Here is a 25,380-nt window from a genome sequence, read left to right as displayed (position 1 = left end):
GATACAGTCAGAGACAGATAGAGGGATGACAGATACAGCTAGAGACAAATAGAAAATATTAAAAGTTTAACAATTAAAGGGACTGTAAGTAGGAATTACTCCCATCTAGTGGTGAAATTGTATTTTGCATTCAAACGAATAATGCTCTCCAGCGCCTCACTTTTTCAAATGCGCGTTGCATCTACGGTAGCCGTTATGTACCAAAAAGCTATGACAGGATGTCTTATAATAGCACTTCCGAGTTTTTCTTCGGGTGAACAAACTTGAAACAACGAAAAAAGAATGTTACAGTATGAATTACTGACTGTGAAAAACATTAACTAAGGTAGTAATAAAGCCTTCTTTACTCGTTATATTTTTTGAAGTAGGCTACGTTGTTAATCATCATCATCATCAGAGCCTTCTCTAATGTTACTTTCCTCAATAGCTGCTATTCATCAAAGAGCCTGTTTAACTTTTACTATAAATGTTCTTCTGCCTATATAATAAAGTACCTCTCTATATAATAAAAAACGTATAGTTTTTTATTATATAAATATTCTATTATTATTTTTCTGTCTATATAATAAAAAACTTCTTTAATGTTACTTTACTCAATAGCTGCTATTCATCAAAGAGCCTGTTTAACTTTTAACTATAAATGTTCTACTGTCTATATAATAAAGTACACAGCCAAGTAATGAAAAGAAAGCTTGTAATTAAGACCGTAACATTGACTTACCTGTCGATAAGAAAGCAGGCAACTTCAGCGTCTCTTTTAAAAGCTTTCTCCTGCATTAGCTATCCCGAAAATTCCTTTTACGGTCTATTTTGCACTTTTCCGACGACGAGGACTCCTTATCCTGTGACTCATATGTATGTATGAATGAACGGTGTATAAATAACCGTGCAGTGCAGCCTTTTAAACTTGTCGCGGCAGTGACAAGCGCCTCTCTCTGCTCTGCTCCTCCGCTTCTGCTGACTTCAGTCACTGAACGAAAGCGCGTTGTGGAAACGCGTTGGCCTAGTACTTTTTGTCCCTCTCTGCTATTATAGTTTTTCAAGATGGCGGAACTACATGGAAGCCTCCGTGGACCTACCCGTCCCATGTATATAAAGATAATAAATTCTTCGTTTACGAGGATTAGTCTGATCATTGGCATAGGTATTTGTACACCATTGAGGGCATATTTATTAATAAAAATATTGATTTTAGATAATAAAATACCTAAAAAGCTACTTAATGTCCCTTTAAGGAAAAAAATAGATATGTGTGTGTGTGTGTACTACTTATATTTCAGAAATTCTACTGATAATCCATCACTTTGCTCGGAAGAGTGGCAACATGTGGGTTCACAGCAACCTGTTTCTCACCATTTGCCCCGTCCTTTTAGATGGCAATTTCCTCTCGACTTCTTTGTTCCTCTCTCTGGATTAATACATACAAAGTGCCTAAAAGGTCAGAAAACAGACAATATGTAATTAAGATTGGTTTTAAGTGTTTGAAGTTTTTGTCTTGTAATCATGTTTTTGAAATTGGACCATATATTAGAGCATATATATATATTTATGTAAGCAATAAGGTACGAGAGGCTGTGCTGTATCATGAATAAGTAACGGCTGAAGGGCCGTGCAGAGCAGCAACGCAAAGCAGAGTGCCTGCAACCCCTTCAGCCGTTACTTATTCACGATACAGCACTCGTCTCGAGTACCTTATTGCTTTTATAAAAAGGTTACCACACAATACAACTATTAAAGCCGAAAAACATGTATCTATGCGACTTTTATGAAGTAAAATCACTAAAAGCCTTCCTTCCGCTGGAAAAAATAGTCCCTGACAATAAACAGCAACAAAAGTTACATACATTATTTCGCCAATAGATGGCGGCAAAGACCGTCTTTATGAGTGAGTGTCAGTAGAGAAGACTTTTACATTGAAAGGAATCAAACTTGTGAACACGGAGAAGGAAGACGCAACTGACAGATGACTATGGGCACAGAAAAACCCCTTAACTGTTAAAAGGACAAGATATCGCAGCGGACATTCAAACTGATTTTTTTTTTATTATGAATATGACTGACCTGAAGGAAAATACTACTTTAATACTATAATAATACTAAAATAATAAATACTAAAAAATACTAAAAATAATACTACTTTATCTACTGTAAATGCAGGTACTCCACTATAGCTTCAATGAACAATATCAATGAGATCAAACATGTGTTTAAGTTACTAAGAGTGGTTGCTAGGGGTGCTGTGTAGTGATACATAGAACAGTTGGGTGAAGCGGTCATAGCCGTGTTTTATCGTGAATAAAGCCAGAGACAATTTATGTAAGAGACATGCCACTTCCTCAATCCTCAATACAACTATATAAGAAAAACCCGTAACGGCAAAGATGGCGGTTGTATGCATATGTCCCGCCCCTCCCGCTGGAAAGCCAATCATCTGCTTTTAATAGTCAGCAGCTGACCACTAAGGAGCGAATGTACAGTGACGTGACATAACTGCCATATTCAGTCTGTGCTTTCGCGCTGTGGCTGGCGCTGAGCCAAAGACGGACGCGCTCAGCGCTTGTCATAGGCTATATCACAACTGTTCAGTGTTTTTAACCACATAATGTTTATTTTAGGTTTCAGACATTTAAATACATATAATTGTTTAAGTGCTTGGCACAACACCGGCATCTGGATAGAGACGTCAATGAAGTTGGTGTCGTGAGCGTGAACCCTTGCGCATGCGTAGTAAAAGTATAACCTGTGGGGGAAAAGGCGTTTTAAACCTTATTTTGGGACAAAGTCATCAAACTTTTTCAGCGATTTTTATCATATTTTACTGCTGTTTCTATACATGCAGTTTTTATGTCCCAATGACCAGTGAAAGTGCAGTTCTGACTCTCTGCCCATTCATTTAGATAGGAGCCTGGTCTTGTTAGTCCGAAATAGCTGCCCGAAGGCGTTGCCAAGATGGCGGCCGAGTGGCACGACTTGCCTAAAAGGACTTTGATAAAGCACAGCTATTGACCAATCAGAATCAATGATTGGAACTAACCGTTTTATAAAGCATAACATAGCATAGATATAACTCATTAGCTTGCTAGTGCTAAAGAGGGAGACATCTAAATCTTATTCACCCTAAAACTTATCTCTTCTCGAGTTGAGAAACATTGTGTCAAAGGCCTCAACAGATAATATAACTATAAAAGGCAAGTTCTGATACTGAATACATGTGTAAAATGCAGGCTAGGTTGTTCCCGTTGAATGAACTCCAAGGTACAGGCTGCCTCCTCCTGATTGAATATGTAATATGCTGTGAACAGTATGGCAAGGCCAGACAGGAAGCTGGGCTGAATGCCCTCCTCACACACAACTTGGCCTTCCAGTGTCCACTTGTCAAAGTGCCTCCTAAAACAATACCACATGTGACAATAGTTATTTTTAACTATACCATTTTTATTTTTCAGCTTTTTACATTTAAACTATATTTTAGTATTCAGAGTGCAGGAAAGAAAAAGTCATTACAAACAAACAATAAGTTTCTCGTGAGCTCGTGAAAGTCTGTATATTTTTATTTTTGCAAGGTGACAATTTTAACATGCTATATAAAAATATCTATAGGGTATTTTGAGCTAAAACTTCACATACACACCCTGGGGACATCAAAGACTTATTTTACATCTTGTGAAAAGGGCATTATACCACCCCTATAATTTGTAACCATAAGGCCGTGTGTCCACCTAAGCGTTTTTAGCCAGCTGAAAACGCTAGGCACTCTAATGAAAACTTGAGAGCGTTTTGGCAGCGCACGAGCGCAGTATTTTTTTCAGTTGAGACACTTTGCTTATTATGATACGGAATATCCGTGAAAGTGTTACTAGTATCTCATTTCACACATATTTTGTTTCTGTGTTGATTCTATATTAAAATATCGATACAATGTAACGTATTTTCTCTGGCTCTTGTTTTAAATGATTTTGTTCCGTTATTATGCTTGTTGTTGTCATCTGTTGACGTTGTACAAGCAGAATGTGGCGGTTGGTCGGTGTGGTATTAGTCCCGCCCCTCCTCCACTGTGATTGGATGGTTGGGGAAAAAAGTGACAGTGATGAGCGTTTTACCCAAAGTTGAAAATTATTCAACTCTCGATGATGCACAATTCTTCTCTCACACTCAGTGCTTCAGCGTGAAAAAACACCCAGCGCCTCGCTACGCTCATGGCGTTTTAAAAATACGCATTGAAAACAATTTAAAAAAACACTTTGGTGGACACACGGCCCAAGCGTAAAAGATTACTATGGAGTGTGGGTGTCACCCGATATTGTCAAAACAAAATTTCACAGGATCCTCTTTTTTTGTGATATCAACCTGTGATTTGGAAAATGACCTGGTTTGACTTTTGGTCTTCTTGCAAGGAAAGCACAGATACACACTGTAAATCATCATGATTCACAAACACACACTGATCTTACTGTCTATATGAGGATTCATTACACACATTTATTCTGACGTGTTATTTCACTGACAGAAGTTCAGCTGTAGTATTGATGTAATTGTTATACAATACAGAGACACGAAGAGTGAAGATCCAAGTGCAGCTTTATTTGACAGTAATCCAGAATCAGTCAATACAGCAGGCAAAGGGTCAAAACACATAAACAAATGACATAAAAACAAACCCGAAAACAAACACAAAGCAGGTACCACAGGAAAACAGGGAAATGCAGGACACTGAGGGTCCAGAAATGCAGTGGTAAAATATAAAAAATAAAAACCTAGCAATAAATGACAGGGTGAAGTCAATTTGTGATGATGAAACAGGGCAGAGGATTATGGGTAGTGTAGTCCATGACAGAGTAACAATAGTCTATGATGGAGAGCCCACTGGTGGACAAACAGCACTTCAGCTGATGACTGGGACAGTAATGAAGAGAACATAAGAGACTATAACAGAAGTCAACGACCTATGGCACAATCGCTGGCACGTGACATGAGAGAAAGTGAGAGAGGTGTATGTATTTCATTCAGATAAAGTTCCTCGTACCTGCATACAGATCTACATCTTGAGGTAAACATGCGAGAGTGTGTTATACCAGCTCCTGGTACACAGATATAACACCGCTATTACAGTAGTTTCTGCGCTACGCATCGCGGAGAGAAGTTGAGCATCTCGTCAGCGACGTGAAAACTGAAAAGCAAATGAAACTGAAAGTTCAGCGTCACATGCTGAAGCTCAACACACAGTCGTCTTCATTAAAAGTAGTGACACTAAATTATCTTTCCAGTGCTGATGCCGCATCTATGATCTTGAAATTGTCTGATGATAAATAAAATGAAGCTCATATCTTACTTCTTTAATGTGAACTCAGTGAGGTAAAGTTATGTTTCCCAGTGTAAATGGATGTTTTAATGGATAGCGATCCAGTCAGAGTAACTCAGAAACTTAGAAATGGCCACTTCATGACAACAAAGTTGCCAACCCCTTCTCTATAACATCTCACTGTTACTGATTTATCATGCAGCTCAAAGCATTATGGGTAGAATCTCTCTACAGTCTGTTCTCATTCATCAACACAGTTTCACTGATGATCCAGTAAAATAAACCCTAATCCCAGGATAGAGCGGTTGAGTGAATGTGGTCTGGACTGTGTGGATGAGGCTCATTGTGTCAGAGACGCTGTAGAAGGACAGAGTTCCTGCACTGTGATCCACATACACTCCTACTCTACTGCTGATGGGCTTTACAGGGAGTTTAGTCTCTATCTTATTGTGTGTGAATGAGTAACTGGAGGAAGAGCAGTCCAAACTCCAGGACTGATCATTAGATCCAAACTCACACTCAATACCCGATCCCTTCCTGCTGATGCTCTTATATGACACTGATATATACACACCACCAAACAAACTATCACCACTCCACTCAATCTCCCAGTAACAGCGTCCACACACACTCTCTCTACACAACACCTGAGGATACACATCAAATCTGTCTGGATGATCAGGATACGGCTGATCTGTGTCAGTGCTAGTAATCACTCTGTTCCTCTCAGACAGACTGAGGCGTTTATTCACTGTGTTCAGATCCAGAGTGAGCTGATGGGAATCTGATGGAGAGAAAACACATCAGAATCAGGAATTATGAATCTGTCTGATCTTTTATTATAGCTGAACTCTTCATGTTCAATATATCAGCAGTGTCTCAGTAGTCAAGTCACCTTTATTTATTTAGCGCTTTGATCAATACAGATTGTTTCAAAGCAGCTTTACAGTGATAACAGGAAAATAATGCAACAAAGTTTGTTTCGTCTGTACAGCAGATCTATGTCACGGTTTTGGTCTGGTTTTGTTCTTGTCATGTTTGCTTCCTTGTCTGTCATGTGATCCCTTGTAGTCATGTGATCCTGCCATGTGTCTTGTCATGAGTTTATTGTCTGATTGTTTGATCATTGTTCACAGGTGTCCCTTGTCTAGTCATTAGTCTTGTGTGTATTTAGCCCTCATGTTTGCCGTGTGTCGGTGTCTTGTATTGCTGATGTAACCACGTAGTAAGTTCTTGTTCCTGAGTTTGTTTTTGCCATGCCTCGCCATGTTTTTGTTTCTATGTCTGTTTCTGATTTTCATTAAACTGCATTTGGGTTCTACTTAAACTTGCTTCCAGTGGACCTCTTATTACAATCTAGAGGAAAATGGTGTCATTGTCCAGCTTAAGTAAGTTCAGTGTTGATTAATTTCTGTTATAAAAAAGTTATTAATTTAGTTAATTTATCTATACAGCCGCTCTGGAGAAAGCAGTGATGTCATCGTCCAGTTCAGCTCAGTTCTCATATAATGGTGTCAATGCAGGAAGAGCAATAATATGGTTTACTAGTTTACCAGATATCCTGTGCAAATCATCATTTACATCAGTGTATCATTTACTGTATATTAATGGTTATTATTCTGTGTTTATTATAATTATGCCTGATATATACGCCATTCAAATATGTGGCCTCAGTATGATTTTTTTGTAATAATTTGATCTACAAGGTTTTTAAGTATTCTAGGCCTATTGTTGGTGATTTTCAGTGCTGTAGCCTTTGGCAATCTTGAGCTTTCTTTAAATTTCTATCCGTTTCCTCAAAGGTTAAAGAGATTTGTTACAAAATCCTGTTTAGGATAAATCCATAGAGGAATTTTTACAGAAGAGATTTCAGTTTGTTCTTACTTTCCTGAAGCTTTTTACTACTGTGATTTTACCTCTAAATCTTGGATGAATGTTTTTAATTGGCTTTCAGTGAAAAATAATTATAGTTATTCATTAGTTTTAGAGGACATCCTGTTTTTGAAGAATATGTTGAATCCCCTGATTTACATCTTTGTTAAAGTCACGAGTCAATTTGCTTTTGCTTCCAGCGCCCCTCGATGTTCTCTCCGTTGAGAAACACTAATTTACATGATCAACTATAAAACTCTTCTGTCATGTTTTCTTTCTACAGGAAGAACATGAAGACACTCAGTGAGTTTCTCTGCTTGTTTTCTAAGTGACTTACATTGTAGGAAGTCGTTCCTGGTTCTGGGAATGTTGGTGAAAGTGACTGTGGAAATCAACAGACATGAAGAGTGTGATTATCATGTCAAGAGAAAATGATCCCTGCATCCATTCCTAAGACATTTCTAATATGATCTTCTACATGATATGAGATGATGGAGGATCATTTCTGAGAGCTGATGAATCTCCAGGACTTTACCTCTGTCAGAGATCTTCTTCAGCTCCTCTTTGCAGAAATCCTCCAGTTTGTCTCTCAGCTGACGGACAGATTCTCTCACGCCATCAAAAGAGGAGAGAGAACTGAAGGGATTGTCATTTACGTCTGTAGATTCAGGAGGAGCTGAGAGAGACTGGAAACTCTACAGAAAACAGAAATCAAAGCTCATCACCTCCACACTTCATCAATAACCTGCACTACTGTCAGATTTATGTGGTTCTTGTTGATCTTTAGTAGTGAAACTGGTGCCATCAAGTTCATGGATTTCACATTGTTCTAAAAAAAAGTTTAAATATTGGTGAAGTTTTGAGCTATTTCTGTCTGGAAGCTCAATATATCTTTCAGAAAATAAGTTTCCTAAGAGATTTCCAGAGCTGAACTGCATTTGTAAGTGCGTCTCTTTCAATAGAAGAAGATCAGATGAGAGTCTGACTGATGATGATATAATAACCGAACACACAGATCAACACTTCGGTCGACGGCTCATTCTGCTCTCATGAAATGTTCCTCTGTGAGTCTCTTGCTCAAGTCCACTATGACCCTGTTCTTCTAGATCTCTGTTACCTGCAGGAAATGGATGTGATCCTGTGTGTGTGAAAGCTGCTCCAGCTCAGCGTCTCTCCTCCTCAGATCATTGATCTCCTGCTCCAGTCGCTCCAGTCGTCCTTCAGCTCGACTCACTGCAGTCTTTTCCTGATCTCTGATCCGCTGTGTCGCCTCAGAGCGGCTTCTCTCAATGGAGCGGATGAGCTCAGTGAAGATCCTCTCACTGTCCTCCACTGCTGTCTGTGCAGAGCGCTGTTAGGACACACATCACAATCACACAGTGGCTTCAGTGAGTCCTGACTGAGACGTCTCAAACTTCTCTTCTTCTCCAGACTCACCTGATGAGACGCCACAGCCTCTCTCAGCTGCTGAAGATCTTTCTCTCTCTGCTGGATCCTCTGCTGGAACGACCTCTGCGTCTCCTTCAGCTGGTGCTAAAGGACAAACCAATGACAGGAGAAACATCACATTAATCATCAACTAAACAGATATGAATCCAGTATCAGAGAAGTGGTGAGATTGAGGGGTTAAAGATTATAGGTTCATTCATAAGTGTCAGTATAATTTCTTCAATGCCTAATTTTATAAGGATAGTTGAAAACATAAATTATTTCTTTGTTTACTCATCCTCATGTCTTTCCAAACTTTCTGAAGACAGTCTCTGTTTCTAAAGCCCAAATCAAATATTCATTCGGTTCACATGATGTCACTGTAGCTTTGCGCCGCCATCTTGACGACCAACGGTCTCAATAATGCCTGCAATATGTTGTGCAGTTGGCTGCAACAACAGCCGAAAGAGGAACCCCGAACTGGTATTTTTATTCTATACCAAAAGAAGAGAGAATGATTTATTTAAAAGACTTGAAGTCTCATGTTGGTTTGTGGTTAATTATATTTCCATTATACTCTCAGTGGCCAACATTATACAGACAGATATCGACAGATAATGTTTTTTCTTCATTTTATTTGTTGGATCTGTTTAAATGTTAAAGCACTTTATCATGGTAAGTTAGTAAGATTTGGGGTTGTTTTGAATATAACTGTCTGTCTGTCTGTTAGTTAATACCTAAATCTAATAAATATTTTTCTGAAGTTCATAAAGATATTGTCTTCACATGCGCTTTAGATGTTATTTTGTGTAAGTAACGTTAGCTCTGCAGACGATGCATAATCTCAGCCTTGAAATGCATATTAAAGGACTACGTTAGTTCTTCCAAAACAAGTAGCGTAGCGAAATACGGTTTCTGTCATGTTTTATTTGGCATTTTGTAAAATCCCATTGATTTCTGTTGGAGGACTCATTGCTCGTTGATATTACTGCGCTACCGGAAACGGAAAGGGGGCTGTTTACATTTGGTTGTAGTCTTTTCGCTCGGTTCTCTGTCTCTCAGAAGCATAGAGGCTAGCGTGAGCAGAGCAACGGAAGTTGCGGAAGAGCGGAAGTTTATACGCGGTTGTGAGGTATCTGAAAAAATAGTTCCACTATAGAAAAATAAACGGATTGAAATCATACATTGCGCCGATATATTTGTTTTTAATCATCAACGAACACCACTAACCACTCGGTGAGTTGCACAGTTTTGAAAACGAACGTTAAGGGTTGTTTTAAGGAAATGTTTGTGCATGGCCATAGACTCCCATTCTAAAGCGGTCATGGGCAATTCTAAAATAGTCAAAAAGTCGAGACAGGAACCAGTGTCAAAATTTCTTTGTCCACCACTCTAGTTCATCCAAAACAAACAACAAAATAGACTAAAAAAAGTGTTAAATACCGGAATTGTCCTTTAATATAAAAATTGCCCTAGTATGAGTTATTTTTATAATTATAACATATAGTATTAAAAAAATATTTCCAGAATATTGGCGCGATTGCAAATGTGATAATGATTTTTTAAAACAGTTTAGTAAACAAAGAGTGAATATTGTGATGTGACATTTTAGACATAATATTCCAAATATTCTCTGTTTTTGCTCTATTTCTCCAATGACAATAGTTCCAAACAAGCCACAGAAAGAGTTATGCGTATCTGAACAAATTCGTTGTTTTTTTTGTAATGCAGTGACCTAGTTGCTTAGTTCCAGAACGAATCTGCCATTTTGAACAAATCAGTTGAATGAATGCTTCTATGACTCGTACATTAAGACGGTGATTTGGCGCCACCTATTGGCGGATTTAACGTCATAATTAAAAATATATAATTTATTATTTTTTAGCATCTAATTTTTTCTATATTAATTATAAATCATTACTCTCATAACATTATTCACCCTTCGCAGGGAGCTTGATTGACAGGCGATCTAACCAATCATAATCCGCCATTTTGTCCGACAAAGCAGTCAGGAGAGATAGCAAATTAACATGGGAGGATTTGAATTTAAAAAAAGGAGTGTACTGACGCCTTTCCGCGGTTTAAAACAACATTCCTTCTTATGTTCATTCATGTTTATTTAATGCTATAAATGAACTAGAAGGAAGAGATGATCGGTTCACGAGCAGCTTTAACTGATGCTCTACAGCGATCTGTCAAACACATTTAAGAGCCACAAAACGGTAGGCTATGTATCGTTTAAATTTCTTTTAAAAAATGACCAAATTTGAAAGGTGAGACTTTGTTTAATATGTTTAATATCAAAAGTTACCGAAAAGTAACCTGGTCTGTCCTGTCTGTCAGCGTGTTGTCAGTCTCCTCTCTGCTCCGCGATGTATTTTTCACTGCATGAGAACATGGTGTGGCGTGAGAGCAGCGTAGCTTGTCGGACATAGCGACAGTAACTAAGGGGGGCGGGTCTTTGCGAAGGGTCAATTCAAGGGGTCAAATATTGGCTCTTAATGGGAAAGTTAATGTCTGCAGGTGGTATTCCATAAAAAATACATAAGCAAAGTTAAACATATGACATTTACTATGAAACCAATATTATTAATGCATCACACTTGTGAATTTACCTTCAAATGTTTTATCTTCAAAACATTTTGTATCATTGTTATTATAATAATAATAATTCCAAATTTTGATAATCATAAATGCATGCTAATAAATATGAATATTACGATATAAGGGCAATTCCATGCAAAGGTCATCTTTACCATGAAAAAATAAAGTTTTAACCAAAAGAACAAAACCCTTTTTAAGTTGTCCATTTAGGTCTGTAATATACTGTATTAATGTGCTTTAACAAAAATTTTAAGAAAATTGCCTTGTTTATCCACCAGATATGAGGTGAGCAACAATGCTTAAATTACATTTTCAACCAGCCATATTTCATGCTTTAAAAAAAAGGTATCAAAGACACCCCTTTTTAAACTTTATTTTAACAGTTAAGTTTTTTGCAGAAAGATGGAGGCATGCCTGAGAAATAAATATACTAATTTGGTTATAACAGCACTGCCTGTTGAATTTATAAGGGCTATAATAAAGAGGTCTTGATGCTTCAGTGCACTGTCACGTCCATAACGTTTTAAAGGTTTAGTTTATTCAATATGATATGCAAATAAGTTGAAACTTTATTTACAAAGCTAAATTATGTTTATGCTTATTAGGATCGACAATTCATTTTACTACTTTGCTCTGAACAACCATAATAATGCGTTATGGACGTGACCGTTACGGACGCTTCATATTAAATCATGCATATGACTGTTGTGATCTGTTTCAAGACAGAAATGATTTTGGCCACTTCATTAAATTTTTGTTTTGTAGAAAGACTTTCTTTAAAGTGAATTTCGTTTTGTATAAATTGTATCTTAATAAAATGTGATGATTTTGACTCGCGACTGTGCATTAAAATCCATAAACTGGCCGAAAACCGTGCGATCATTTAGACACAAAAAACGTAGGCTACATGATTGCTAGTGACTCACATCTACGGACAATAATGTCCATCGGTTCACCTGACTGTGGAGGAAACCTGTGATTTGAACTCCTATATGACAAACATTAATTGACTGTCTTCCGTTAGGCTATAGTCTCTGCTTTAAAGGGGCATTCCACCCATTTGAACATTGTTTTTTATTTAAAGTGGGTCATATATGTAGTCGAAATGTAAAATAAATTTTGAATTTGGTGCCTTCGTGACCGAGGAAAGACAAAAAATAACTTAAGGACGCATTTGTATGAAAGACAACAACTCCCACAATGCACCACATTGCACAGCTGCGCATGCCACTCCCACTAATCCAGAACAGCATATCTGCCTATAAGAGAAATCACACTTCCGTCTACAAGGCTAGCTACCCCCAGAGCTTGAAATTCATTTCACATTCACACAAAATGTCTAGTTAGTTGGCGAACTCATTAGTGCATTACTCCTCGTTTGTATTTCTTTCGAAAAGGTGAATTATTGCATGGTACCTGGATGTTCAGTCAGAACATATGCGGTGCGAAACTAGGATAGTTCTCAACACAAACGTCCGTGTCCTCGTCTGATTCAGAGATTTCGTCCAGGAGAAATTGTCATCGTTGAAATTCTTTGCCGCAGACGGACTCTATCTCTGGGTTCGTAGTTGCATAGTGAGATCACCGGCGCCACCAGTCCGCCCTGACTCGAGCCAGTCCGGGCTCCTCGTCCGCGGCAGGCAGGTCTTCTGCCTCGGCTGCTCTTCGCTATAATGCGGCTTGTAAAGGTAGCCACAAACACCTGATTCAAGCATCAGACTTCCGAAATCCTCTTCTTCTATATCATATTGAGCACTTTCCTCCGCTGTTGTCATAACTGTACATCTGTCTCCACAGCGCCTGTTAGCTTAGCTTCAAACAAGATGGAGGATATTGCTTTCAGTTTCAGAGAGTAAAGTCCCACCCACTGATCTGTAATAGGTCTGTAGCGTGAGCGGGTCCCGCCCCCTGGGAAAGATGAGGAACGAGTGTTGTAGTCTCAACAGAAATCCCCCCCTCTTACACTTCCTCCTACAATGACGCAAAATGACGATTTTTGCGTCATTGTAGGAGGAAGTGTAAGAGGTAAATAACGGATTTCTCCCGTCTCAGGGGAAAATGAGAGAGTGTTGCACAACCATTCAATAGTATGACTGGGTTTCTAACAATGCAAAGCTTAATGCAAATGGGTGGAGTGTCCCTTTAATGTTCCGTCTGTGTGTTTATAATAGCCTATTCACGTCCTAGTCGAGAGGCGTCCTGCAATTGCGCGAGGAACCTGATTGGTTTAGGCGCCCTCTAATTCGCTCGTGCTTCCTGTCATTCAAGCTCAGGTTTTGACAGCTCGAAGATAGCGTTATCTTAAAGCTAAATGCCAACCACAACGACAGATGGATAACATGGTAAGATGATACTAAACACCGCACACAATCAGGGAAAATAAATTGAATAAAAATCTAGTTATATTAATGTGTCATATCAAATAGCCTTGTACCTCAGAGTCATTACCTCAGATAAGATACCATGACAATATAACAACCTACTTTATAGCAGGCTATATATGTATACATATGTGTGTGTGTGTGTGTGTGTGTGTACACACATACATGTTCACACATATATACACACTAGGGTGACCACCTGGCTATTGCTCTGTTGCAGGTCAGCAGACCTGATTTTGCGGGACAATGCGGGACACGAGGGAGATAACTTACTATTATTATACTAGGTGTATAAATATAGATTTTATATTAGATGTCTTTTTGCAGTCATGTTAACATGTTTTAAATTGCTAATGGGCTTTATAAAAATGACGGTGCTGACCGGCGCTGTGTGAACGTCACTAATAATATAAAACTCTATTCAACAGCACGTGTCTATTCAATCTAAATAATTAAGTAAAAATAATAATCCAATCGCTAAAAAGCACATTTACAAATAAGCACATAAATTCCATTAGGAAAGACTAGAAATATTAAATGAGTTCTTAACGGATTCAGTGCATCTTGAATTTTTTATCTGATCTGGCAGCTTCGAGTAGGGCCTTCTCATTTATTATGTGTCTTTAGAACTCCTGGCAGGTGTAGCTGTAGTTCACTTTCACCAGGAGTTCAGTTCACTTTTTATGAGGTCCACAGTTGCGCGTCTCTGTCCACGCAGCAGTCATCAGAGAAAACACCCTCTTTTTCTCAGTGTTTGTTTTCCCGCTCTGGCTAGAACCAATAATAACGGCTGCGCATGTTCAGTGTTTTCTTATTAATATTTTTTATTTTAGAATTGTAATTTAAAGGACGATGAAATAAAATGACGCAGACAAAATTAAAATGCGGGACACTGCTTATGACTTGCGGGACAAAGCTTCAAATTTCGGGACTTTCCCGCAAAATGCGGGACAGGTGGTCACCCTAACACACATATATGTTAAATAATTTTATAAAAATTATAAATGCCAATGGACCTAATACTAGGCTGCTACACTATAGATAAAAGCTATGTCCAATGCTGAACGTCAGAAAGCTTTCAGGGAAAGGCACAAAAATGATGAAAACTACAAAGAAAAGGAGAGGAAAAGAAAGAGAGAGGAAAGGGCCAGAAAAAAAAAACTCTGCAAACTAATGAGGAGAAAGAAAGAGTTTGCACTCTTGCAAAAGAGAGACAAAGGAAAAGGAGACTCAACATTTAGATGTACAAAGGGCTCCTGTCCCGGCATACAAGAGTAAGCAGTCTCTTGGGAGGGCAGTGAAACGAGTCCTCACTGCTCTTCCTCAAAGTCCAAACAAAAAAAAAGCAGTGATGAAAAAGTTTGTTGACACAGTTGGATGTGTTGAGCACAGTGAAATGAAACAAGTAGGCCTATCAGTTACAACAGATCACATTAAAGAAAAGGTTAAGCAATTTTATGTCCGGGATGACATCTCACGACAGGCACATGGGAGAAAAGATTTTGTTACCATAAAAGAAGATGGAGTTAAGAAGACATATCAAAAGATGCACTTAACTATGTCTATTTTAGAGGCATATAGAGTCTTTCAGCAAGAGTACCCAGACATTCAAATCGGAAAATCTAAATTTGCAGCCAGGAGAGGTCTTCACAAAAGCAGAAACACCTCGAAATGTTTGCCTCTGTAAATACCATGAGAACATACAAATGCTGCTTGAGAGTGTACATAAACACATCCCACGACATGCTTTCGAAAGCATACCAGCATTTATCAGAGCTGTGGTCTGCAGTCCTGACTCTCCGGAGTGCATGTTAAATGGATGTGAAACATGTTGCTATGCAATTCTCCTTCAGAACATCATTAGCAACATCCCAGATGAAGATAAGAACATCCAAACAACATGGCATTCATGGGAATCTGAAGGGGGGTTTCAGGTTAAGATAATGAAGAGTGGAGTATTGCGCGGTGTGTTCGCATTGCTGCTGGCGTCGACCACTAAATTTCTTAAGCACTGCTTCATAAAAAGAAATCAAAGTGCAGTTTTCCAACAGAAGATGAAAGATGCAAGTGAGACTACAGTGGTGTTACAGATTGATTTTGCAGAAAATTACACTACTGCATATCAAGATGAAATCCAGGCAGCCCACTGGACCAGCAGACAAGTCACAATTTTTACTGCTGTTGGATGGAGCAAAGCAGAGGTGCAATCCTATGCTATTGTCAGTGATTCACTGGAGCATGAAAAGAAGGCTGTTGCTACATTTCTCTCCAAGGTGGTGGATGACCTGATGAAAAAAAAAACAAGCATGGAAAAGTTGCACATCTTCAGTGATGGAGCAGCATCGCAGTTTAAAAACAAATTCATTTGGTCATTCATGTCCACAATTTTCAGGAACATCTTTCCAGACCTTAAGGTATGACTATTCAAATGTTATTGTATCATTATGGACTTGTGTGTTAGAAGGTTACATATGGTGTTCTTTAGTGATATTCATTTGACTCTTTAATCCAGGTTGAATGGCACTTCTTTGCCACAAGTCATGGAAAGGGAGCCGTTGATGGAGTAGGTGGGACAGTGAAAAGGTGCGTTAGATCAGCTGTGCTAAGCCGCAAGGTAATTGCGAACGATCCACAGTCCTTTGCAGAAACAGCTGCACATTACTGCCCGAACATTAATATTAAACTCGTTTTGGAAAGGGACATCCAGATGTTTACACATGAACACCAGCTAGAGCGTCTGTGGACTAATGTAAGACCTCTCATAGGTAAGTATTGGATGGCAATTTGAGCTCCCTAATGAATGTGTACATAATGTTATTCAAAGCGATATCTGTATTATTATGATGACCTCTTTGCACTCTTTCTTAGGAACCCAAAGTGTGCACCACCTCTTGGGGCCTCATCAAACATAGTCCGTATTCATCCTCAGAGGCAGCAACACACGCATTTCATCATTCAAGTGAGGTTGAGCCTCAAGCCCACCCATGTGAGCCATTGGGCAACATAAAAACAGGTGATTGCCTGCTGATCAGTTACAAAGGAAAGAAGTCCAGCAGGGAGTTTGTCGGCCTCGTCACTGATTTGGATCCTGATGGTTTTGAAATGCAATTCCTAAGGAGAAACGATGAACTGGGCTTTGTCTATATCCTGCCCACAAAGGAGGACAAGTCGTGGGTGGAGAAAGGACAAATTATCCACCATCTCAATCCTTTCGTTGACAACAGAGGCCGTTATACTTTCAAAGAGGCTGTACTGGCTGAATGAATGAATACAATTTTTTCATGAATTACAATTATAAAGATGAAAGTGTTAAGCATGAACGATTGAAATACATAAATCAAATAAATACCTTCACCCTCATCTTCTCTTATTGTCAATTATTTTACATATTGAATTACGATGTACAGTCGGATCCAAACTAAAAAAATAACTAATTCATAATTGGGGGGGGAGGGTCTTAAGAATAATTTCAGACAGTCTTCTTAATGTCAAACAGCCATTATGCGTCAACAAAAGTGGCATGATGGTTTAATTGTTGATTTTCCAAACAGATTCTATGTATTTCAGACGCGTCACATCCATAACAGGGTTTTTCCTCATAATACACTTCATAAAAATATATATATTTTAAACATTGATATTTTTATGTTCAGCTAAGACCCCTTCATCGTGTGGATAGCAATATTTATACATTGGACTTAAAAGTTCACAGACTTTAAAGGAAATCGAACAGTATACCAAAAACTCTGTCATTTCCCGTCACATCCATAACGCAAGCATATTTTGCTTTTGTGGAGGTGCTTAAATTTATTTTAGAAAAACATATTTTGCCTGTCAATTCCCCAGATTGGGTGCTCTAAGAATATGCATTTCCAATTTAAATATTGTAAGAAGTTTTTTTTTTCTGAGACATTTCACCTGTCATTATGAGTTCAAATGTCACATCCATAACGCTGGAATTGCCCATAAATGTATAAGAAAGGTAATCATTTTTGAGGGAAAAATAAGTTTGAGGCCAATATAAACTACTTTTTTCTGTTTGGTATTGTAACTTGACTTCGACTTGACTTGACCCTTAGCAGGACTCGACTTGACTTGCTTAAAGTGAACCACTGACTTGACTTGACTTGACTTGGTTTGTGTGTACTGCGACTTAGCTTGAGACTTGATGGTAGGGACTTGAGACTTACTTGTGACTTGAACATGTGTGACTTACTCCCACCTCTGCATCAGAGTAGACTCACTCCCTCTGTCAAAATCGAGGGGTCGAGGGTTTGTCCATATAAACTTCCCTCGTCCACTTTACAAAGTGTAACGCACTTCAAAATGGCAACAGGGATTCCCAGAGAAGGAAGTTCACGAGTGTGTATCTAAAAGTGGAGTGTAACGCAGCCTAGTTTACCCCCCTTGGAGTTGTTATGGATTTCTTTAATGCTACCTTAATGTCCTTTTTGAAGACTGAAACTTTTGGACTCTATTGACTTTCAATATATGGACAGATGAGACATTCCTTAAAATACCTTATTTTGTCTTCGTCAGAAAAAAGAGAGTCATACCAATTTGAAATAACTTGAATGAGAATTGAACTTGAAAACGATAAATGTTCATTTTGTTGGGTGAACTGCTGGTTTAACTATTATGCTATTCCATGTTCATCTTTCTTTAGTGTGTAATGTTGCTGTTTAAAGCTAGGGTAGGTAATCCTGTTCAGAAACACTTTTTTTATACTGGGTGAAATGGTCCTTCCATCCTGAGAGTAGTCAATACATTATGTGTTCAGAAAAAGGAATGAAAAAAATCAGACCTCTGTAGCAGCTGCAGGACAGTAAAAACTCTGACCAATCACTGCCATTCGGTGCGAATGTAAAGAACCAATCAGATGCCTTCATGTCTCGTGCCCGAGCCCCACTGCGCGCGCTGCCCTGCGTGCACTCATCACATGTCACCGTTCCCGGAAACATTCAGCTCACTCAGAGACAATTTATATGGCTCACTACACCGAGTAAGCAGGAGTTTGCGGCACAATGGAAGAGAAAATGCAGCAAAATCTACCAATGCCAGCTTTGCTGGTAACTGCTCGCCAGTTGCAGCATTTGAACGGTGGAGACAACTGAGGGAGCTGAAAAGCGATGCCGAGGTTGCGGTCTTTCTGCTGGACAGGTAATTATTTGTTTTGCTTCGGGGGGATTTGTTATTTCCATGATATATGTTACGTTAGGCAACGTAGCTACTTTTGTAGCTAGTATTAGCCCAATGCTAACATTAGCTTATCTGTCGGTGTAAGCCAGTTGCGTTACAGGTCTGCTTATCTGACTTTTAGGACATGACATTTTGAACATATTGCACAGCCATAGTCGCAAGTGTCTGCATTATAATTGTGATAAAATGACGTTAATATATTGCTTATAAACGGGACAACTGTGGTGATGAGGCATATGTGTTTTGTTAGCTACGAGAAGAAATGTTTGTTACTGTGTGAAATGGAAACAAAGTTGTGTTGTCATTCATTGTGTGTCTTTGAGATGCAGTAATTATTGTCAGATGTGTAATTGTGATATTCTTCTTAAAGGTAAATCACTGCCAAAGGAGTAGATCACCACAGCAGACGACGCCTCATGCAAAGCCTGACCTGTCAGCCATCCCTGGACACTCCTTTTCTTATATATATTTATTTATTATATGTTAATACAGATTGTTTATGACAATCAAAAGCAGCGAAAGTACAGATACTTGTGTAAAAAAGTATTTCTCTTAGGTCTCTCTTGTTCGTTTTTTTTTTAAATAAAACAAAAAGTGTTATACCACATTCATTGTCATTATTCATTTAGCATGTAAGGAGGTAAGAAAAGTAATAGCTTGTTTATGCTGAAATGGTAAAGGAAAGGCATTTATCGTTTCAAAATATTTATTCCAACATGACAAAAATACTCGGCTTTCCTGTGACCTGCAGCTGACTCCGACTGTGGATGTGCGTTCATGTTTGTGGGGTCGTAGCTTTGGACTGAGTACTGACGGGAGGGGGTGGAGCTTAGAAGAGGTGCCGCTTTCAAATCTTGCTAGCTCTCCAACATTACCTACTATAGCTTTAAGCATGAAAATGTCCCTCCAGAGGGAGTCATTCTCTATATCAGTGTCACTGTTTCTGAACTCCCTAAAACATTATAGGCTTGAATTTTCTTCCGGGAACAAACTGTCACAATATTTCTCAATAAATAAATGAATGCCCAAGGCTTACGCTAAGTAAAGGAGTGAATCCTGGTTGAGTCGTGTTAGTAGTGTGTTGAATGAGCCTGTAAATGATCATAATGGGATCTCTTTAAGTTCATACCTGTTTCTCTGTCCTCTGTGCTGCCGCTGATACAGTGTCGTGGTTTTTATGTTCATCCATACACAGCAAACATATACACTTCTGATCAGTGCGGCAGAAAACCTCGAGGAGCTTGTCGTGTTTCTGGCAGATCATCTCCTGCAGTCGTCCAGTGGCATCAGTCAGATTGTGTCTCTTTCCTTTAAAGAAACTCTCATGTTGTTCAAGGTGATTCTGACAGTAAGAGTTCAGACACACCAGACAGGACTTGACGGCTTTGTGTTTTCTTCCAGTACAGACGTCACACTGCACATCTCCAGCTCCAGCGTAACAGTCAGCAGCAAGTTTAGTCTTCTTCAGTTTCTCCACCAGTTCAGCCAGAATGGTGTTTTTAGCTAAAGCAGGTCTTGGACTGAAGGTCTGTCTGCACTGAGGACAGCTGTAGACTCTCTTCTCATCCTCCTGATCCCAGCAGTCTGTAATACAGATCTTACAGTAACTGTGTCCACAGGGAATGGCCACAGGATCCTTCAGGAGATCCAGACACACTGAACACATGAACTCGTCCTGAGATATTCTGGCTTCTGCCATTTTACTGCATGAATACAGAGACACAAACACACAACAGCTCAACTACACTTCAGTTTCACTTTCCCTGAACTCATGTGATTCCTGGTTCTGTGTTTGAGTGACGTGTGCAAAACAGGCGTGTCTGTAAATCAGTGTGACAAGTCGTGATGTTAAGAACAGTCACTGGTGTCAAAAAGTGTTTATTAACAGTCTTTTGTCATATATATATATATATATATATATATATAATATATATATATATATATATATATATATATATCTGTCAATAAGCACTATTGTGAGTGTGTGTGTGTGTGTGTACAGTGCTTGGCTGAAAACTTCCTTCCACTCACAAAGAAAACACTTTTTAAACCACTCTCAGCAACACCACATTTGTACTCACTTCTACTTGACCCACCCTGAATGTTGTTGCACTTTCAGCTTATAAAGTGGAAGCTCCACTCACATGGATTAAGCCGTGTTAACTCAACAAGTACAGATATTTCTCAACCAGAATAATACCGCTGCCTTTCCTCTGGCTACAACATTAGGGATGTGTATTTGCTGCCGTTTACCGCTGAGTGGCGCTATAATCACAGACTTTGAAAAGTTAGAAAGTGAACAGTTCATTCTCAACCAGCAGATACATTCAAGAGAAACCATTGTAGTAAAATGAGTTCATAATCACAGTACTGAAATTACTTTATGATCTACCTAAAACAAAGTAAACATCTCCAGTTGACTAGCAAATTATTATTTTTATTGGTTGGTGTTAAGAGGCGATATGGCCCTGGATGTGTTTTTGAAATCATGAAAAGTGTTCATTGCTCCTGTTATCAGTATGAATGGCTCATCTTCACACAGTCGAGCGCTTCAAAGACGGGTGAAATCACAAAACCAAATCCACACTAACAATGAAGCATGCTTTGATAGGCTTGGGAGCTCAGTTGTGAGCGGGATAGAGAGGAAAAAAGTAAATATAGTGTGCTTCGTCTCAGGAGCTGACTTGAGTTAGCTTAAAGTGAGGGAGGGTGCATTGTTTGCATTTGAATGTTGTGTAACGTTTTAAAACACTTAAAATGACACACAGTAACACTAAAACAACAACTGAGAAACATATTTTTCTGATCATAAACACTGACTAGTTCTAAAAAATATATATATATTAGGGAAATACAACATTTTTACTTCAAGCATTTGGATAAAAAAAGTAACCCAGCATGGAAAAACATACAGACAAAACAAAATTAATACCTGTGTCCTCTGATGATACACTGGGGTCGTATGAAGCGAAATGATTTGTCTGTGCAAGGTAATCTAATGTTGTAAACTGATCCATTTTAAATGGGTTTCTGTTACAATGAGATTTGTGCTTTATGAAGCTTGAAAATAATGATTGCCTTGATAAAATGGATGAAAAAAAATTAGATATTAAAATATCTACAGCGGGGAAAATAAGTATTGAACATGTCATCATTTTTCTCAGTAAATATATTTCCAAAGGTGCTATTGACATGAAATTTTCAGCAGATGTTGGTAACAACCCAAGTAAGCCATACATACAAAGAAACAAACAAAAATAAGTTCAGAAATTAAGTTATGTGTAATAATGTGAAATGACACAGGGAAAAAGTATTGAACACATGAAGAAAGGGAGGCGCAAAAAGGCATGGAAAGCCAAGACAACTGCTGAAAACGCAGCAGTATATTGACCGAACGCACGCGAAACACCAGCACCCGCCATTTTTAAAACAGCTATAATGTAAACACACAGATTATAGCCTATATATTTACTCCAGAAACTGTACAAACATGGAAAACAGTGATAGATGGGTCTCTAAACCTTTATGCTGAAGAGAAAATCCAACGCAACTTTGAGGGGACCAAGCCAAACATGATTATGTTTATCTGCCCAGCTAGCAACACAGGACATCAACCACACGGCATAGGCTATTAACCTTTTTTTCATATACGGTCTACTTTCTATAACAGTTCTATCTAATAATAACATGTTAAACAGTACTGTTAGACAGATCGCTAACAAATAAACACAGAGAATGCGAGCATTGTTTGCTCTGACGTTCTCAGCGCCGTCAAAATAAATGCCGATCTGCATGGGTTCGGATTCTTGTCTTGCGGAGGGATATTCAGTGACTCTTAATATGCATCTGCGGAACTCGTCTAGCTCGCATCAGGTCTAGCTCATGGCCAGGTCCATGAGTTGATTGAGTGATTTCCCCTCATCCCGACATGCCAGTTCCCCTTGCAGATCTGTAGTGAGACCCTTGCGGTAAAGTAGTTTCAACGGATCCTCCTTCCAACTAGTTTGTGCAGCCAGAGTGCAGAAAGAGAGGGTGTAATCTGCTGCAGAAGATCCTCCCTAGCGTAGGGAAATAGAAGCTCGCCCGGTTCCTTTCCACCGGCTGGATGCTCTCTAAACTGATGGAGGAAACTGTCATATGAGGGAAATGATGAGGCCCACTCCAGAGTCCTTCCGGTCAGCAGTGAACAGATGAATGATACTCGACTGTCATCAGTAGGATAAAGTTGTGGTTGCTGATTGATAAATATTGAGCATTGCAACAGAAATCCCTTACACTTAGCAGAGGATCCGTCATATTTATCAGGGAGCGATAGACGAGGATTGCTGGATGGAGTACTCACATCTGGGTCGGCTGAACCGGAGATGCAGTGGTAGGAGCTGATGCGACGGCTTGTGTGGTGAGTGCCTGCATGTCCTCTCACCAGCTCCTCGGTAAGCGCAGTCAACTTGACGAGTTGTTGCTGGTGGGCAGCCAGCATAGATGCAGTGTCAAAAAGTCACCGTGATTGCGTCACTCCCTTACCCCTCCTACCAGTTCCTACGGCCACTTGGCCAGTGCGAACGCAAACAGCAAAACCGAGTTTGGGGGAGAGTAGTTCATAGAACTGTTTAGAAGTGGACAGTTCCTATAACTAAGTTCCTGTAACTACTTGGTCGGAAAGCGGCTATTGTTTACATGTATCTGCGCTGTATAGTCTCATGACAAAAACATTAGAAAAAATCCCTTGGCAACCAGCCAACGCGACCGAGCATCACTACTTGTGACGTCACAACCCGAGTCCCCGTTATATAATGCTGTGGAACATATTTTGGGGTGCAGAATAAAGACAATAAAACAGTGGAAATTAAATAACAGAATTGTATTTACACAAACCAATGACAGACCTAAATCACCACAGTATATATCAAGTAGGGGTGTCGCAATATACCGGTGTTGACGATAATCGTGATATTCAAAGCATGAAATATCGACATCGTGTTAATTTAGAGTGACAATATACCGGTATTGGCGATAACCACAATGTTTAAAATGAATAGGACTCTTATGATAACATGACGCGTAAATACTCCAGCGCCAGTACCTGGTTGACCTCTCAGGTGGCTGTATTGCACCCGCGGACACCTATCAAATAAGAAGACGACGAAGCGCTCGCCCACGCCCACGCCCGTGCAGCTAGAGTCTAGAGCAGTGTTTCCCAACCTTTTTTCAGTCAAGGCACCCTTTGAAAATTAAAAAAAATGTGTGGCACCCTACATTAATGTTGTCACGATACTACTTTGATACTATACCTTGAAATGTATCAATTTTCAATACCACAGGGAAGAACTGCCGTATAGGCCTACTGTCATATAGATATTTTTTAATATCACATTTTTTTGTCCATCCATTTAAAGTGTAAATAGTCCCTGACCGTAAACAGCAACAAAAGTTACATACATTATTTCGCCAATAGATGGCGGCAAAGACCGTCTTTATGAGTGAGTCAGTCAGTAGAGAAGACTTTTACATTGAAAGGAATCAAACTTGTGAACACGGAGAAGGAAGACGCAACTGACAGATGACTATGGGCACAGAAAAACCCCTTAACTGTTAAAAGGACAAGATATCGCAGCGGACATTCAAACGGATTTTTTTTTTATTATGAATATAGGACTGACCTGAAGGAAAATGCTATATCTACTGTAAATGCAGGTACACTCGCTTACTCGATCTCTCACAATACTCCACTATAGCTTCAATGAACAATATCAATGAGATCAAACATGTGTTTAAGTTACTAAAAGTGGTTGCTAGGGGTGCTGTGTAGTGATACATAGAACAGTTGGGTGAAGCGGTCGTAGCCGTGTTTTATCGTGAATAAAGCACAGCTATTGACCAATCAGAATCAAGGATTGGAACTAACCGTTTTATAAAGCATAACATAGCATAGATTTAACTCATTAGCTTGCTAGTGCTAAAGAGGGAGACATCTAAATCTTATTCACCCTAAAACTTATCTCTTCTCGAGTTGAGAAACATTGTGTCAAAGGCCTCAACAGATAATATATCCATAAAAGGCAAGTTCTGATACTGAATACATGTGTAAAATGCAGGCTAGGTTGTTCCCGTTGAATGAACTCCAAGGTACAGGCTGCCTCCTCCTGATTGAATATGTAATATGCTGTGAACAGTATGGCAAGGCCAGACAGGAAGCTGGGCTGAATGCCCTCCTCACACACAACTTGGCCTTCCAGTGTCCACTTGTCAAAGTGCCTCCTAAAACAATACCACGTGACAGTAGTTATTTTTAATTATACCATGGTCTGGGTGAATACTCGATTCTGATTGGCTGCAGGGTGTCCGTTAAAAAGTGATAACCTAGGAAAGGCGGCCCGTCAATTTGGCTGATGACAGTTCTAAATGATTGCGCTGGCTCAAACTCACTGATCAACTGCTGCGGTCGGGTCGCTGTGGCCACGTTGCTTGGCAACGCCTGTATACGGGAGATATTAAATAATGCGCTCGACTTAAATAAAAACCCTCACGATTTTTACTCTAAAACACATTAAAGTATTATTAATTGATTAAATATTTCTTTCTTTCGTAAGTAACCAT

General features: G+C 39.2%; 1 protein-coding gene across 1 annotated transcript; it reads right to left on the bottom strand.

Moving 5' to 3' along the window:
• Positions 1 to 4,465: 4,465 nt before the first annotated feature.
• On the bottom strand, positions 4,466 to 20,560 carry LOC311080553 (E3 ubiquitin/ISG15 ligase TRIM25-like). Its single transcript, XM_084110545.1, has 6 exons — positions 19,913 to 20,560; positions 8,609 to 8,704; positions 8,289 to 8,522; positions 7,707 to 7,866; positions 7,509 to 7,553; positions 4,466 to 6,083 (listed from the first exon to the last, which is right to left on the bottom strand). Exons 1-6 carry the CDS (start codon positions 20,480 to 20,482, stop codon positions 5,548 to 5,550), a joined length of 1,641 nt encoding a protein of 546 aa, XP_083966671.1. The 5' UTR covers positions 20,483 to 20,560; the 3' UTR covers positions 4,466 to 5,547.
• Between the last annotated feature and the right edge of the window lie 4,820 nt (positions 20,561 to 25,380).

This window comes from Abramis brama, assembly GCF_963993115.1.
Source record: "Abramis brama genome assembly, chromosome: 4".
Taxonomy (NCBI): Eukaryota; Metazoa; Chordata; class Actinopteri; order Cypriniformes; family Leuciscidae; genus Abramis; species Abramis brama.
The sequence above is the reverse complement of the archived record's forward strand: the minus strand, read 5'-3'. Positions and strand labels throughout refer to the sequence as shown.

Excerpts from the sequence above, each read along its gene's own strand:
- LOC311080553 (XM_084110545.1), bottom strand. The coding sequence starts at position 20,482 with ATGGCAGAAGCCAGAATATCTCAGGACGAGTTCATGTGTTCAGTGTGT. Across the intron at positions 8,705-19,912 it reads CACAGAGGACAGAGAAACAG|CACCAGCTGAAGGAGACGCA; the intron begins GTATGAACTTAA and ends TTTGTCCTTTAG. Across the intron at positions 7,867-8,288 it reads ATCACATCCATTTCCTGCAG|AGTTTCCAGTCTCTCTCAGC; the intron begins GTAACAGAGATC and ends TGTTTTCTGTAG.